The sequence below is a fragment of the Felis catus genome, chromosome D3 (genome assembly GCF_018350175.1).
Source record: "Felis catus isolate Fca126 chromosome D3, F.catus_Fca126_mat1.0, whole genome shotgun sequence".
NCBI classification, from domain to species: domain Eukaryota; kingdom Metazoa; phylum Chordata; class Mammalia; order Carnivora; family Felidae; genus Felis; species Felis catus.
Window position 1 is genome coordinate 8,636,185 of NC_058379.1, and position 16,620 is coordinate 8,652,804.

General features: G+C 39.9%; 1 protein-coding gene across 6 annotated transcripts in view; it reads left to right on the forward strand.

Moving 5' to 3' along the window:
- Positions 1–2,749: 2,749 nt before the first annotated feature.
- The window catches only part of TCTN1 (tectonic family member 1), a 28,702-nt gene continuing 14,831 nt past the window's right edge, over positions 2,750–16,620 (forward strand). For 2 of the 6 annotated variants that reach the window (XM_019814520.3, XM_045042372.1), the window contains exons 1-5: positions 2,750–3,057; positions 6,090–6,210; positions 12,977–13,107; positions 14,464–14,615; positions 16,319–16,406. In XM_019814520.3, coding sequence (XP_019670079.2) covers positions 2,838–3,057; positions 6,090–6,210; positions 12,977–13,107; positions 14,464–14,615; positions 16,319–16,406 — 712 coding nt within the window. In that variant the 5' untranslated portion in view covers positions 2,750–2,837. Of the gene's footprint in view, positions 3,058–3,100; positions 3,120–6,089; positions 6,211–12,976; positions 13,108–14,463; positions 14,616–16,318; positions 16,407–16,620 lie in introns of those variants that run through there. The other 4 variants (XM_045042371.1, XM_006938463.4, XM_045042374.1 and 1 more) reach the window with 3 other exon arrangements.

Here is a 16,620-nt window from a genome sequence, read left to right on the forward strand (position 1 = left end):
GCACCTTTTGGGATGAGCACTGGGTGTTGTATGGAAACCAATTTGACAATAAATTTCATATATTGAAAAAAAAAAAGTCAGCCTTAGCTACTTTCCCACCTAGCCACTCCTGTCTTTGGTTTTTCAGCCTCCTCATATGAGGCAGCTTCCAAATTCAGAATTCCAAAAAGCTGAATTATCTTGATTCCTCCCAACGTTGGCACAGACTATAAGGAATTCTCAATGCCAGTAATCCTAGAGAAACAGATGGACATTTTTAATCACAAGCATTTATGCGCAACCCAAATGATGCAGTTTTGGATAAATATGGAAATTGATCTTAGCCTTCCTTGTGTCTTTCCATCCTAATGAAGGAACCTGCCAAAGGCAGGGGAGAAGGAAGGGAGAAAGGATCCTCTGGGTTGAAAGATGAAAAAAGCCTGGCAGAAATGGGTTACCTGTGAAATGAAAACTTTCAATGTTCCTAAGGTTTGCAAAATTGATTTGAGTTGATTGTAGCCCTCATTTCAACTTTGCAAGATGTCATAAAATTGCCTACTGAATGTTTGAAATTGGACAAAAAGGGTGGGAAGATTATTTCCCAAACCATAAAATGAAAATGTTAGAGCCAAAAGACACCTCATCAAAATTTAATCCAACAGCCTAAAATTTTAAAACAGAAAACAGGGCAAAGAGATTCACAGATATTAAGGAATAGAAAGGAAAGTAGTACCTGGGGGCTCTTGGGTGGCTCAGTTGGTTCAGCGTCTGACTCTTGATTTTGGCTCAGATCACAATCGCACGGTTCGTGAGTTTGAGCCCCTCATCAGGCTCTGCGGTGACAGTGTGGAGTCTGCTTGAGATTCTCTTTCTCTCTCTGCACCTACCACTCTCTCTCTTAAAAAAAAAAAAAGAAAGAAAGAAAGAAAGGAAATTAGTACCTGGAAGTAAAGAGAAGTTTTTATTTATTTATTTTTTTAACGTTTATTTATTTTTGGGACAGAGAGAGACAGAGCATGAATGGGGGAGGGGCAGACAGAGAGGGAGACACAGAATGGGAAGCAGGCTCCAGGCTCTGAGCCATCAGCCCAGAGCCCGACGCGGGGCTCGAACTCACGGACCGCGAGATCGTGACCTGGCTGAAGTCGGACGCCCAACCGACCGAGCCACCCAGGCGCCCCTAAAGAGAAGGTTTTAAAAAACAACAGTAAGTCCTGGATTTAGAAGTTATGAAATAAAGGTTTGGAAAATACAGTTGTTGTTTTTTTTTTTAAGGGAAGCATTACACCAGTTATTAAAAGTGGTCCAGAATTTCAGTCAGATGTTAAAGTAATCCTTTGTAGAAAAAAAAAAGGAAATATCTGTAGTATACATTTGATCCAATTTTATCTTTCTACACTTTGTCCAGCATGCCAGACAAAGGTGCTACAGGTGCCACTTTGATGATTTAGTTTTGCTAAATTTAACAAACTAGATATATGTACTGTTTTGGCATTTTTCTGAATTGGTAAATGTGTCTCGTGAGTAAATACCATGAGATTTTAAGTATTTTGACATTTACTTCTGAATTGTAAGGAGATTAAGGGTCAATGATACAGCCAACATCCCTGGACTGGGGTATCTTTATAAATAAGCCAGTTTAGATTGTAGGGGCTTTCTTAAGTCTTGTGGTCTCCATCCCCTTTGGTAGAATTACATACAGATTTGTTTTCTTTCTTTTCTTTTAAAACTTGTAAATCATTCTGCTTAATTTTCATCATTTTTTTTTTGTCTGTAAAAAAAGTGTTCATTTGTCCCCCTTATTACAACAGGGTGACTAGAAGTTATCTGGCAACCTCCTTAGATCTGGCCATCTAAAACAAAAAAGGCAAAGCAAGTGTCAACAGTGTATGACATGGAGAAAATTCAAGGGCTGTGATGTGTTCTCTGTGTTCCTTTAGTATTTATAGCTTTAGGGGCATCTGTGTAGCTTAGCCGTTTAAGCGACCAACTTCAGCTCAGGTCATGACCATATGCCCGTGGGTTCAAGCCCCTTGTCCAGCTGTGTGCTAACAGCTCAGAGGCTGGAACCTGCTTCTGATTCTGTGTCTCCTTCTCTCTTTGCCCCTCCCCCGCTCAGTCTCTCTCATTCAAAATAATAAACATTAGAAATTAAAAAAAAATATTTAGTAGCTTTAGGGGATAGGTTCCCAAATTTCCCTCCTGTCACTGGTTGCGTCAGGACATTTGTTAAAAATATTGATTCCTGGAGGTGACTGGGTGGCTCAGTCAATTAAGGATTGGACTCTTGGTTTCGGCTCAGGTCACCTTCCCAGGATCATGGGATTGAGCCTCACGTGGGGTTCCTCGCTGAGTGCGCAGCCTGCTTAAGTTTTCTCTCTGTCTCTCTCTCTCCCCCTCCCTCTCCCCTGCTCATGCTCTCTCTAAAATAAAAAATAAAAAATAGAGTCTAGCAATATAATATAGCACAAAAATACCATAAAAAATCACGTAATTAAAAAATATATATATATGTATATATATTCCTGGACGCTACTCCAGACTTACTGAGTCTGAATCCCGGGAAAGTACTTAGAAACACGCATTTTTTAAACAAGCCTGGAAGTTGGCTTGCAAACTGCTGGGGGGATTTACAAGCTCTTCACCCCTACTAGCTTTCACTAGCTTCACGCCACCCCAGGTCTTCCCGCCGCGTCCCGCCCCTGTCCCCGCCCCTCGTAGCCGGCCTTACCCAGGCCCCGCCCACCGCGGTCTCGTGTGGCCTCGCGGGACCAATCCCATAATGCCCCGCGCCAGGCCGCGGTTGCCAGGCAACGCGCGGGGTCCCCGCTGCGGGTCGCGTGGGGTTCCGCGGGGCTATGGGTTCCCCCGGCCTTCGGCCGCTCCTTCTTGTGCTCCTGGATTGCTGCGCCTCCGTGAGCGCCCAGGCCGCTGCCACCCCGCCCGTGACGACGGAGGGCTTCAACTCTACGGAGGCAGCCTGGATGACTCTCCGACCCGCCTTGTCTCCTAGGCCCCCCGGAACCCCCAAGGCCCCCGGGCCCTTCTCTGGCCCCAGGCCCACTCCGGTCACGGACGGTGGGTACCAAGTGGCAGTTCCTGGGGATCCAGAGTGATCCAACCTGGAGCGGTTAGCCCGGGTGAGGATGTAATAATGATAGTTAACATTTATGGAGCACGCAGCTGTGTGCAGGCATTTCTAAGTATTTCATAGGCTTTGAGTCTCTCAGCAGCCCTTAAGGGTAGATAGACCTCATTATCCCTCCCCTACACATGAGAAAATTGAGGCTCACAGAGCGTAAGTGTGACAGTATAAAATCTTTGCAATTACTTGCAGTGGTCCTGGACAACATTATGCTAGAGGTAATAATGAACGAACTGTTACACCTTTGCAGCCAAAGGTGAAATTATGTAAATCCAAAGTTTCTGGGCAGTTATGGAAGTTGAATGCGTAGGATGCGTTGAACTTTTGATTCATCAAAAAGAGACGCCAGATGTCTAGTTTACTAGATGTGACTAGGCCCTTGTCTGTTGACTTCAGTTATGAAAACCCAGGATTCCTCCCATGTTGAGTTGGAGGTGGGAAGCGATGAGGTGAGGGGTGATGCCCACCTCTGAGGATTCATCCTGAGGGATAATTAACATATTTCTCAGAAAGTGACCTAATGCTGGAGTTACACATTAGTGAATATTGTATAATGTGATAAGACATGGATGACTTAAGGGGATGGCTGTAACCCTGAGATGCTCAGAGTGCAAAATTTTGTGAATATGCTTTTTTCTGGGTGAGGGTTCTTAGCAGTGAGCAGTTTCTCAAAGGGGTTCGTGATCTCAAAAAACAAACCAGACCAAAACATCAAAACTGTAAGTCCTCTGGCTGTAACCCCAATAGGCATGCAGTATTTTTTTTTTTTCCTTTGTGAGAGAAAAAGATCTTGAGTAAGGCTCAGTATTAGTTGAAAAGTCGTGATTGGCTGACACCATGTACTCTAGGACTTCAGTTCCTGAATCATCATTTTTCCAGAGGGCCTCCTTTATACATTATGTGTAAGGAAACGTGCAGAGAAATACATTTTTACATTTTCTGTTTCAGTATATATTAACCAAACTTCTATATTGAAACTGTCGATTTGGTGAATTAGGGGAGGTAAATAAATGGTATACAGGAACACAATTCAATATCCACAATTCTCTAAGGTTGGGACTGGGTTGTCCTTTATCCATCTAAGTATTCCATCTGTTTATGTACTTTCTCCCCACAATAAATCTATTCTTGAACCATCATTATTCGGGCATGTGTTCAGGGCTGTTTTTCCAGTATGGGGGATGCATTTGCATTTCATCTTTTTAAAGGACCCCTCTCCAGATCTGTGACTATAATGGTAAGAAATGACAGTTGGCATTTATTAACTGCTTACTGTGTAGCAGTAGGCCCTGTGCTAAGTTTTTCATCTTAATGTATCTCATTTAATTCCCAATGGTGTGGGTTATCCCCATTTTCTGGGTAGGTGAATTAGTTGCCTGATTTTAGGTCCCACCCCTGCCCTGAGTTGGAGCAGGGGCTGTGGAGTGGAGAACTGGACACCAGGTGCAGAATGGGTTATAGATAGAAGAGAAAAGTGATAACTTCATTCTTGGTCTGAGCTCTGTTCATTAATATCTTGCTCTAGAGCCAGGCATGTAGATGTTAAGAGGTCTAGAAGAGCAGCTGAGCGCTACTTAGACCTTGGGAGCGCTCAGCAGATACTTGTTAGCTGATTAAGTGCACTCACATCCTGGATAGAGACCTTTTTTTGTTTTTTTCTTCCCTAAGTGGCGTTCTTAAACACTATTGCTTTGTCCTTACTGGTCATATAGTTACTTACAAGGGTTTTGAGTTCTGAAAAACAAGTCAAGATTGTAATTTTAAGCACATAAGGCAGGGAGCCTAAACAACTTTTTTTTTTTTTTTTTTTTTTACACTAGCTTGCACACGTTGCCTTTTCATTTCTCTAAGCACATAGGAGAGTCCTTGGCTAGAGGGAAGTATGTAAGCTTAAGGGGGAAAACTTTTGTGTCTCAGATGAAGAAAGGATTGTGTATTTATTGGCAAAACCTTCCTCTTACACTTCCTTCCAGAGGATGCTGTTGTACCTTTTTTGAGGTGTATTTTGTAAAGCTGATTTTTGTTGTGAAATAGTTCATTCACGCAAATCAGAATGTTGAATTGACTCTCTACCACCATTTGCTTAAGATCCTTGTTTGTTTTGCATGAGATTTTTTTTTTTTTTTTGAAAAAGGAAACAAAACATTTTACGTAAGACTGAAGCATGATCTTCTTCTCCTCTTAGGAATAATTACTACCATGAATTCCCTGTTTATCATTCTTATGCTCTGCCATCTTTAAAAGGGTTATCTCTCCCCTGTTTGACAGAATAAAATAGAGACTTAAAACTCCAGATAGTCATTATTAAAAATTAAATGTTGTGAACTGGGGAGATTTCTACCCTTTCTACCCCCCCCCCCATGTTTTATTGTCTAAATTACCAAAGATATTTCCAGAACCCCAGGTACAAAGCACCTGAGCCAGTTTGATTCTTGGCTAATAGTTTGAATGTGGGCTCTGTTTTAAAGCTGCAAGGTGACATCTGAGGAGAGAAATAAGATTGAGAACCCTGATTCCTGGTGGCCTTCATTGGGCTCTTCCTCTGAATCAGAGTCTCCAGAGGAGGGGCTTGGGAATCTGTACTATTACACCAGGTTCTTATGGTCCGGCAAGTGATTTAGCATGCTGGTTCTTAAATTATCAGCATCACCTGGATAGTTTTGAAAAACACAAATGTCTGGGTTTCATAGCTTACCAAATCAGAGTCTTTGTAGGTAAAGCACAAACAGAACTTTCCAAGCGAGTCAGATGATTAGCTATTTTGGGGAAACTTCAGATTGAGGAGTATTCAAACTGACTAATTTTCACTTCACAAATTTCCCTCTCCGCCCCCAACCTGAAGTGCAGTGGGAAAAATCAAATGGACCTTTTGTATGATATGGACTTTTGGTACTTTGCAGTGGCAGGGGGCAGTCACTCCCTGCTGATTGTGAAGTTCTGCATCCCACCTCTTTTGTTTCTGTAGTTGCTGCTCTGTGTGTCTGTGACTTGTCTCCAGCACAGTGTGACGTCAACTGCTGTTGTGATCCTGATTGCAGCCCCGTGGATTTCAGTGTCTTTTCTGCCTGTTCAGTTCCAAGTGTCACGTAAGTTTGTGATGCATGCAGTTTTGATGGAATTGAACCAAGATTATAAAATTTGAGGACAGAAAGTGAAAACTCTTCCAGGCTGAAAAACCCATACCTGGTTTCCTGAATTTTGCATCATTCAGAAGCCATGCTGTCCAAACCAATATGTTTGGAGTATGCCTTATTTGCATCCAGCCAGCTGATAGTGCAGGCCAAAGAGAAGAGAGAGTCTACTTGGTTAAGAGTATAAGGAAATCTTTGTTTCCAGAGACTGAATTACATTTCACTCTGATTTGTAAACAGATAATGTGCACATTTTTGTATAGGTGAATTAGTCTCATGTATATAGCATAGGGTGAAAAGTGCAGTTTAATTTTACAGCTTTTGTTGTGGATATAGTACTTGTAACAAAAAATTAAACAGATAGGAAAGCTTTGTTTATACTTTTATGATGTGTAAATCTACTGGGGATTCTCACAGTTCACATTGTATAGGAGAATAATGGCAAATAACATTCCCAGTTGATTATCAGGTTAAGAAATAATCTCTTCTGAATGGTTTCTCGTAATTCAGATTTCAAAGCTCTTTGAAAAATATAGCACTTAAAAGAGGTTAATTTATTCAGGATGGGACCAATTTATTATTCAGAGATAGCTAACTTAAATTTAGCTATCTCTGTAGCTAAATTTGTAGTAAATTGTAGCAGTTGATACTTGACAGATTGAATGCTTTTTGGAAGTAGGATGTGTTTTTCCATGAAGAACTATTTTATTGATCAATGAGAAAGTGAATCTACTCCCAATATCGTAAAAATGTTTGGAGAATGGTATGTTGTAGTCAATTACTTTTCTGGTTATCTGGGCTACATCATAGTTAAATCTTTGTTAGAAACCATTCTGCTTTTCTGCCTTAGTAAGTAACAGGAGCCTGAGAGAGATTTCAGCTCCAATTCGAGATGATTATTTAGAATCTTTTTTTTTAATTAGTCAATACTGAATTTTAGAAATATGACTATTTAGAATATGGGTCAGCAAGCTTTTCCTGTGGAAGGCCACATAGTAAATATTTTAAGCTTCACAGGCCAGGGGTGCCTGGGTGGCTTAGGCGGTTGAGCGGCCGACTCTTGATTGCGGCTCAAGTCATGATTTCACGGTTCATGAGTTCGAGCCCCGCATCAGGCTCCACACCAAGATAATGTGGAGTATGCTTGGGCTTCTCTCTCTGTTCCTCTCTCTCCCCACCCTCCCTCACTCCCTCCCTCTCTGCCCCTCCTGTGTGTACTCTTTTTCTCAAAATAAATAATAAACTTAAAAAAAAAAAAGCTTCATAGACCAGTGGTCTCTGTTGCAACTTCCTCAACTCTACCATTGATGAGCAAAAGCAGCCATAGACAATGTGTAAATGAATGGGCATGACTGTGTTTCAATGAAGTTTTACAAAATTAGGTGTGGTTTGTGGACTCCTGGTATAGACATTAGAGCTGAATCCATAGTCCCCTCAGGAAAGGACCTCAGAATTTTTTTTGAGTTAGTTTTCTGCCCCCTTTACTTATTTATTTATTTACATTTAAAAAGTTACATTTATAAATATTCATTTTTAAAAATTTGTTTAATTTACATCCAAGTTAGTTAACATATAGTGCTATAATGATTTCAGGAGTAGATTCAAGTGATTCATCCCCTATGTATAACACCCGGTGCTCATCCCAACAAGTGTCCTCCCTAATGCCCGTCACCCATTTAGCCCATCTCCCTACCCACAAACCCTCCAGCAACCCTCAGTTTGTTCTCTGTATTTAAGAGTATCTTATGTTTTTGTATCTCCTTGTTTTTATGTTATTTTTGCTTCCCTTCCCTTATGTTCATCGGTTTTGTATCTTAAATTCCTCATATGAGTGAAGTCATATAATACTTGTCTTTCTCTGACTGGCTAATTTCACTTAACATAATACCCTCTAGTTCCATCCACGTAGTTGCACATGGCAAGACTTCATTCTTTTTGATTGCCGAGTAATACTCCATTGTGTGTGTGTGTGTGTGTGTGTGTGTGTGTGTGTGTGTGTGTACGTACATATATATATATTTTCCATATCTTTTTATTTGTTTAAAAAATTTTTTTAAGTTTATTTTTGAGAGAGATATATGTATATTCTCCACATCTTTTTATTTGTTTAAAAAAATTTTTTTTAAAAGTGTATTTATTTTTGAGAGAGAGAGAGAGAGAGAGAGAGAGAGAGAGAGATAGCATGAGCAGAGAGGGGGCAGAGAGAGAGGGAGACACAGAATCCGAAGCAGGCTCTGGGCTCTGAGCTGTCAACACAGAGCCCCATGTGAGGCTTTAACTCATGAACTGTGAGATCATGACCTGAGCCGAAGTTGGACGCTTAACTGACTGAGCCACCCAGGTGCCCCCCACATCTTCTTTATCCATTCATCCATCAATGGGTATTTGGGCTCTTGCCATACTTTGGCTATTGTTGATAGCGCTGCTATAAACATGGAGGTGCATGTGCCCCTTTGAAATAGCACACCTGTATCCCATGGATAAATACCTAGTAGTGCAATTGCTGGGTCATAGGGTAGTTCTATTTTTAATTTTTTGAGGAGCCTCCATACTGTTTTCCAGAGTGGCTGCACCAGTTTGCATTCCCATGAGTTAGTTTTACTTACGACTTTCTCCTAAATACGAAGTGTAGAAATAATGAAATAAAAATTAATAATCCTAATTAATTATTTTCATTATGTAGGTTCTAATTCATAAAAGGTTTGTTTACATATGCTTAACTGTCAGCAGCCAATTAATGATTTGCAAATTTATTGTTAAGGTTATTAGGTTAATGTCTGTTTTCCTCACCAGATGTGAGGTTCATGAAAGCAAGATTAATATCCCTCTTACATACTTTCTGTCACTAGTGCCTAGTCTAGCTCCTGCCACACAGTTGGCCCTCATTAGAAGTGAGTTGACTCTGTGGGTGAGTTTCCCCCCTCCACCCCTAACCGGCCCTCTGGTATTCTCTTTTGACCTCTCTACCACTGTCCTCTCAGGAAGACAGCCAGGCCAGAACCTGCAGGCCACCCTGACTCCTTCCTCTTCTTTGCCTTCTCCATCTAGCTGTCTTTCACACCTCGTGCTTCCATGAGCACCAGTGTGGAAGATGAGCTACATGCGGCCCTGCCCTCCAAGAGCTCACTGACAAAGGGAGACAGAGGAATGGTGGCAGTGCTGCCCCAGGCACTGAGACAACTGAGAAGAGTGGCATCTAACCTGGGCAGTTGGACTAAGGAAGTCTTTCTAGAAAAGACAATCTGAGCTGGGTCCTGAAGGATGTGAAGTTGGCCGGCATGGAATCGGGGAGGGCATTCCAGGCCGAGGGAGCCACGTGACAGAGTCCTGGGAGTGAGGGGGGTATGGCCTGGCCTGTTGCCTTAACTGCAGGTAGCTGAGTGTGGCTGGAGAGCGGGACTGAGAGGAGTATGCTGCAGTGGCCGGGGTCAGATCCTGAGGGGCCTTGTGTGCACACTGAGGGTTTGGGTTTTGTCCTGAACTCTGCAGGATGCCGGGGGTGAGGGGATTAGATTCCCACCTGAAGCAGTTCTGCGGCAGCACAGGTGATGATGGGTCACAGAGGCTAAGCCTGGTGGCAGGGAACCAAGTAAGAAACTGTTGGAGATACGGATGAACAGGTGCCCTCCTCCCCACGCTGAAGGTCGTGACTAGAGACATATGCAGAACCGATACCCCTCCACTGCACAGGATTTGAGAGCAGGCAGACTGGAAGGGGAAGAGTAAGGAGTTCCGTTCTACTGAATTCTTTACACTAGCCCTTGTGTCTGTCCATTCCTACTCCCTCTGTGTAAGGTCACACCTCATTTTGTCGCTTGCTATAAAAAAGCCTTCAGAAGCTCTCATTACCTACATACTTCTTAGCCTGGATTCAGATCTATCCCGATTCAGATCTATCCCCAAACTCTTTCAGATCCTACTACCTACTAACCCGTCTTGTCTCCTCCATGCATCCGAACTTTGGTACTCAAGAATTTTCTAGACCCCATCAGTACATTACCCATCCTTGGCCCATGCCATTCTTGCACTCTCTAACTCCTGTACATCCTTTAAGACGCAGTAGGCCTCGTAAATTTTTTAGTGCTGGATCTTTTCTCATAAATACTATTTATAGGTTCTTTATGCCCACAGTAATGACCAATATGCCATTAGAATTATACAGAGCTTTTGGAAAAGCAGCCACTTATAAAATTGATAGCTTCCTTATACTTCAGCAATAACCATCAAAAAATATAATGAAAATGGATCCTATTCATAACACCCCATAGAAATGTCACATAAAACGTAAGTACTTAGAATTTATGTGAAGAAAACTGAAATATGGTGCGAGACCTAAAACATTTGAATACATGGAGAGATAATTTTTGTAGTGGGATGAGAAGAATCATTATGTAAACACTTTAACTTATAAAAACTTAATTTGTAGGGGTGCCTGGGTGGCTCACTTGGGCATCCGGCTCCTGATTTCGGCTCAGGTCATGATCTCATGGTTTGTGTGCTGGTACCACACAGTGTGCTTGGGATTCTGTCTCTCCCTCTTTCTCTGCCTGTCCCCTGCTCACTGTCTCTCAGGTAATTAAATAAATAGATAAAAATAGTTAAAAAAAAAACACACCTTAATTTGAAGTGTAATTCCATTGTCAGATGGGGGTGGGGTGGATAATACATCAGCATGATTGAAAATTCATCTAGAAGAATAAACCTGAGAACAGCCAAGACATTATTGAATAAGAAGAGCAAACTATCAGCTTTCAAACATGTTGTAACATTATAGTAATGAAAGTAATGCATATTGCTTCAAGACAGATAGGTAGATCAGGATGAGAGTAGTCCAAAAATCCGTTCTGTGTACTGATTTTAAAAAACCCACAAAATACTATGTATTTTTTTCCTGTTTAATATATAGCAAGTATGATTTTACAACAATGGAGTAAAGTTTGGGTCACTCAGTAAATGATGTAAGATGGTAACTATTGAAAAGTAAAAATGTTAGACTTCTGCGTCATAGCGTTATATCAGTAAATTACCAATAGATCAAAGAGTAAAATGTTAAAAAAATTAATGAAAAATATAGGTGAAATTTGTTGTTCTTGGGTTAAGGAATGTCTTTTAAGCATAAGCCCACAGGCAAACCATAAAAGATTGATAATTTTATTTAAAAAATCAAGGGGTACCTGGCTGGCTCAGTCCACGGAGCATGTGACTCTTGATGTCAAGGTTGTGAGTTCAAGCCCCATGTTGTGTGTAGAGATTACTTAAAAATAAAAATTTTGGGTTAAAAAAAATTTTTTTTAAGTAAGGCTTCATGCCCAGCATGGAGCCCAACACCAGGCTTGAACTCATGACCCTGAGATCAGGACCTGAGCTGAGATCAAGAGTCTAATGCTTAACTGACTGAGCCACCCACATACCCCAAAAATAAAATCTTAAAAAATATATATATTAAAACTTCTTTATGACAAAAAACACCATAAAATTGAAAGGTAGCAAACAGGGAAAAAATATTTACAACACATGACACTCGAGATTCTTAAAAAATGGATTCTTGCAAACCAACGAGAAGACAAATATCCTCATAAAAAATGTTGAGTAGGTATGAAGAAGCACCTTACCGAAGAAATACCAGTGAGCAATAACCATATGGAAAAATGTGTACACTCACTAGTAAATGAGAAAAGTCAAATTAAAACAATGAGATAGCAGATTTTTGCCTGTGAAATTGGCAAAGTGTAGAAACTGAATAATGTGTATTCTTGGCAATAGTACAGGGACATAGGCACTCTTAACTGCAGTACTGGTGAGCACGCGTCTTCCCTTTCTGGAGGGAATCTGGCAGTATGTCTCAGAAGCCTTGAACAATACACCTACCTTTTGACCCAGCAACTCTACCTCAGGGAGCACAGCCTGAGGAAATAGCTGGAGACATTCCTAAATATGTGCAAGGGTGATGTTAAAGCGTTATATGTAATCGGGGAAAGCGAGAAACAACCTAGACCAACAGTAGAGAATTGGCTAAAAAAAATTGGGGTAGCTCACTTAAATAAATTGGTATAGAATGAAGTCATTTCATATAGTATTGCAAAAACATATTGATGACATGAGAAATGTTGGGCAGTATATACTGAGAAAAGGTCTTAAAAGCAGCACATAGAATATGATCCCATTTTTGTTACCTTGCTATCTTCACACCATACCTGTATCAAAATGATAACACTTTGTCAAATCTGGGATTGGTTGAAGTCTTGACTGTAACCCTAACTTCTAAGCCCCCAAACTTCCAGATGACTTCACATTTTCTGATTTTCAGTCTGTTGAAGGCAGCTTTATTCTAAAGACAAGGAATTTTGGATCCATTCTGGGTACTTGTAAACAATCTGAAGTTCTGCAAAATTTTATAATTGATGGTGTCAGAGTTTTACAAGGTTCATTTACATCAAAATTATACCCTGATCTATATTCTGTACTTGATACGATTTCCTTAAAGGTTATTCTACTTGTCTTAATATTTTCTCTGTTAAAGGAAAGAGTTTCAAATGCCGAACATTTTAACACTGAATAAACCAAATAAAAATGGATTCAGTTCTAACATCACGCTTTCATGAATATCTTCCATGTAGTTGTTAACATAGTACGGTACAAGCATCTGACAGTTTTAAAATAATCTTGCTAAGATTGTGTGCATATGCCTTAAAATTTTGTATTATTATTTTTTAATTTCCAGGGGTGATAGTCAGTTTTGTAGTCAAAAAGCAGCCATCTATTCACTGAATTTTACAGCAAACCCACCTCAAAGGATATTTAAACTTGTTGACCAGATTAATCCATCTATTTTCTGCATTCATATTACAAACTGTAAGTATTTGATGCTGATATACTTTGAGAAGCCCTGGAAATTTTTTCTTTAAAAAGTTCTTTTATGGAAAAAATGTCTCATTCAGTTAGATTTAAAGCATTCAGTTTATGGTTTGGCTCAGGTGTATCTTCTGAGGCCTTTTCACAGGCGACTGCAAAAACTTGATAGGCCTGTGGGCACTCATGTTTTCATTAAAACTAATGTGCTTATGTAGTTGTCTTTTGAAGTTACATACTTTATTTCACAGGTGTTTATAATATGTAGGCATGCGTAGGAATCTAGATTTATTTAGGTTGTGTGTATATTTATGTAGTTTTTTATTTTCTCCTGGTTTTTTAATGGTTGAAAATCAGGTTCAGCTTTGGTTTCAATTTCCTTTTTTCTCTTTTATTTTTACTGAGAATATTTGCATGAAAACAGGATCTTTATTTTTATCTGAGCATTGAGCTCAGATAGGGGTCTAGAGCCAAAAGTACATATAAGTGCAAAGTGTTATTAAGATATCCAAGATCAAAGACATATTTATGGTTTTATTGCTTAAACTTCATCATCTTTTCAGAACGTCTTTATATTTTGAGTTCGTTCCCTTGCAGTCGAAAACCAGGCGAATGCACTGTGATTGGTAATCTAAAGTAATGACTGGTCAGTTATTGTCGGGTCCTATGACGTAAGACCAGGCAACTGAGCATACCAGCCCATTTCCTCCTCTCTATTCCATACACAGCACATTGTTCTCCTGGGCGTTGGTTGGAGGTGGCTGCGTGATGGTAGAAACACAGTCTTTTGTCCCTGTCACCATCTGCAGAGAGCTGCACCTCAGAGGTTGATGCAGCCGGCTCCCCAGTCCGTGGGCTGCAGAAAGATTGATTATTATTGGCTTTTGTTGTGCTTCGCCTGCAGGCTTTACAAACCATTACTTCCACACTGTTAGAGAAACAGGCCGAATCTAGGGATCCTGTTTATTTAATAAGACTCGAGAAATTTTGGGTAAAGTAAATATGGAAAGAGACACTTTTTTTTTCATATCAGCCTTTAAAAAAAAATTTAATGTTTATTTTTGAGAGAGAGCGGGCAAGCAAGCACGAGTGGGGGAGGGGCAGAGAGCGAGGGAGATACAGAGTCTGAAGCAGGCTCCAGGCTCTGAGCTGTCTGCACAGAGCCTGACACGGGGCTTGAACTCATGAACTGCAAGATCACGACCTGAGCCGAAGTTGGACACTTAACTGACTGAGCCACCCAGGCCCCCCTCACATCAGCCTTAATGCTACTTAAAAGCTGTTTCCAAAATATTATGTGTTATATATAATGCTCATATTATATTGTATGCTGACTTAAAATACTTTTTCTAAAAACAGATAAACCTGCATTATCATTTATTAATCCAGAAGTGCCTGATGAAAATAATTTTGATAAATTGATGGAAACATCTGATGGCTTTTCCTTGAATTCAGAATCAGAGATTTCTTTCACAATCCAGTCAGATGCTCCAGATACTGCGAAATATGAGGTGAATCAAGAACTTGATTAAGTCCATTCATCTTGTTGCAAATATCCTGTCCTTGTGAGTTAATTTTTCAGTATGTTATCAGCAAAACTGGTTTCCCTGAGACAGAATTCACATTACAGAGGGGAAAACTTCATGTTCATGCCTACAAATCAAAGATCACAAAGATTAAAATTGAGTAGTTGAATTCTAACATAAGGTTTTTTTTATTCTTTAGTAAGCCTGCATTTTTCTCTGCAGAAATCTTTGTGCTTCTCCACCTCAAAAGACGCAGCAGAGTGTGTGAGTCATGCTGTTGGGGACACAGAGTGGATTAGTTGTGTGCCTGGTCCACTTCTCCAAGCTGTATTTAGTTTTACAGATTTTAGAAAAATGTGTGCTATTTTATATACTATCCATTAGTAAACTTTTCAATGTAATATACATTAACTTTGAATAAACTTCAGATTTTTTGGAAACATCTTAAAAGAGAAATATAAAAACATTCTGTGCTAATTCTAAAAGGTAAAAACATCGAGGTACATATGATGGAAAGGCCATAATGTCCATGGAAATGCACACTGGAAATCACTGTTAATAGATCAGCATATATTCCTGATTTTTAAATGCATCTATAAAAATATACATGTATAGTATTGTATGGAAGTAGGATTTGTAGTTATCTACATTGTTATGTAAGCTTCCTTTTTTATTCAGTGATAAATCTTATGCATCTTCCCATATCAATATAAAAATTACCATTTCTTGATCATTTTCCACATGCCAGGCACTGTGCAAAGCTTCCCAGACATTACTTCACACAACCCTGAAATAATGCGTCTTGTCCCCATTAACTGATGAGAAAAAGAAACTTCAGTCTAGGAAAGTAACTTATCAGAGCTACTGTCGGAGCTACAGTTTACTGATACAAAGTATACCCTCTGTGTATGTATCATCATTTATTGTTGAACCATTCCACTATTAACAGACATTTGTTTCCGGTTTTTGCTATCATAAATAATCCATAAGGAACATTCTGATAGATATGTATATCTTTGTCTGATTAAATCCTTAGGATACATTCCTATAACTGGATTAACTTGGGCAAAATGAATGGGAGTTTAAAACCTCTGTCTCAGGTTGCCCTCCAGAAAGATTATAGGAGTTTAAACTCCCAGGTCCAGTGAAGGAGAGGGCTTGTTTCCCTAGATCCTTGTTGGCACCGAGATTCAAGAAAATTGGCTGTATGCCCAATAGCTGCAAATTTTGATTTGAATATTGGGGAAAAGTTTCACATGGTTTGGTTTGGGGAAAGAAGGCCTATCATTTTTATGATTTTGACGTATACCGTATCTGTTATTAAATAATTATTGCTAATAAAAAATAATTACCTGTCTCACTTCCTTTGCTGGCTACCCAGTTTCTGTCTGCATTGGAAGATGCTATGTCAACTTCTTATATACCTCTCTGGACGAATTCTGTAATAAAAAAACAAAACAAAAACCCTGCAAATACAATAATGTTCACACACAGAGACATACATCCTTAAAAGAAAGGGATGGGGCACATGGGTGTAAGCTCCGTGTGGGCAGGGACCATATCTGTTTTTTGTTCATCACTGTGTTCCTGATGCCTGTAACTCTGTCTGGCACATAGTAGGTGTCTAGTAAGTGTTGAATGAATGCTTTTAATAGCACCATAATAGCTATTGGTTGGTCTGTTCACAGTATGGGGTTCGTCTACAGACTTCAGATTCATTCTTGAGATTTCCCTCTCCCCTTACGTCATCTCTCTGCACTGATGATAACCCTGCAGGTAAGACAGTGGGCAATTTTTTCTTTCTCTCTATAAACAGAGTTTGCTCTTAGTTTAAATTTATAGTAGTCATAATGGAACAGGCTTCATAACTAGAAATAGTCTATCTTTGAAAGAGGTCTCAAAGGTTATGCAGTTTAGATTCCCAACCAGTGCCCAAATCTTTTCTACCATGTGACTGCATGAGCACTTGTAGTGATGAGGAACTCACTAC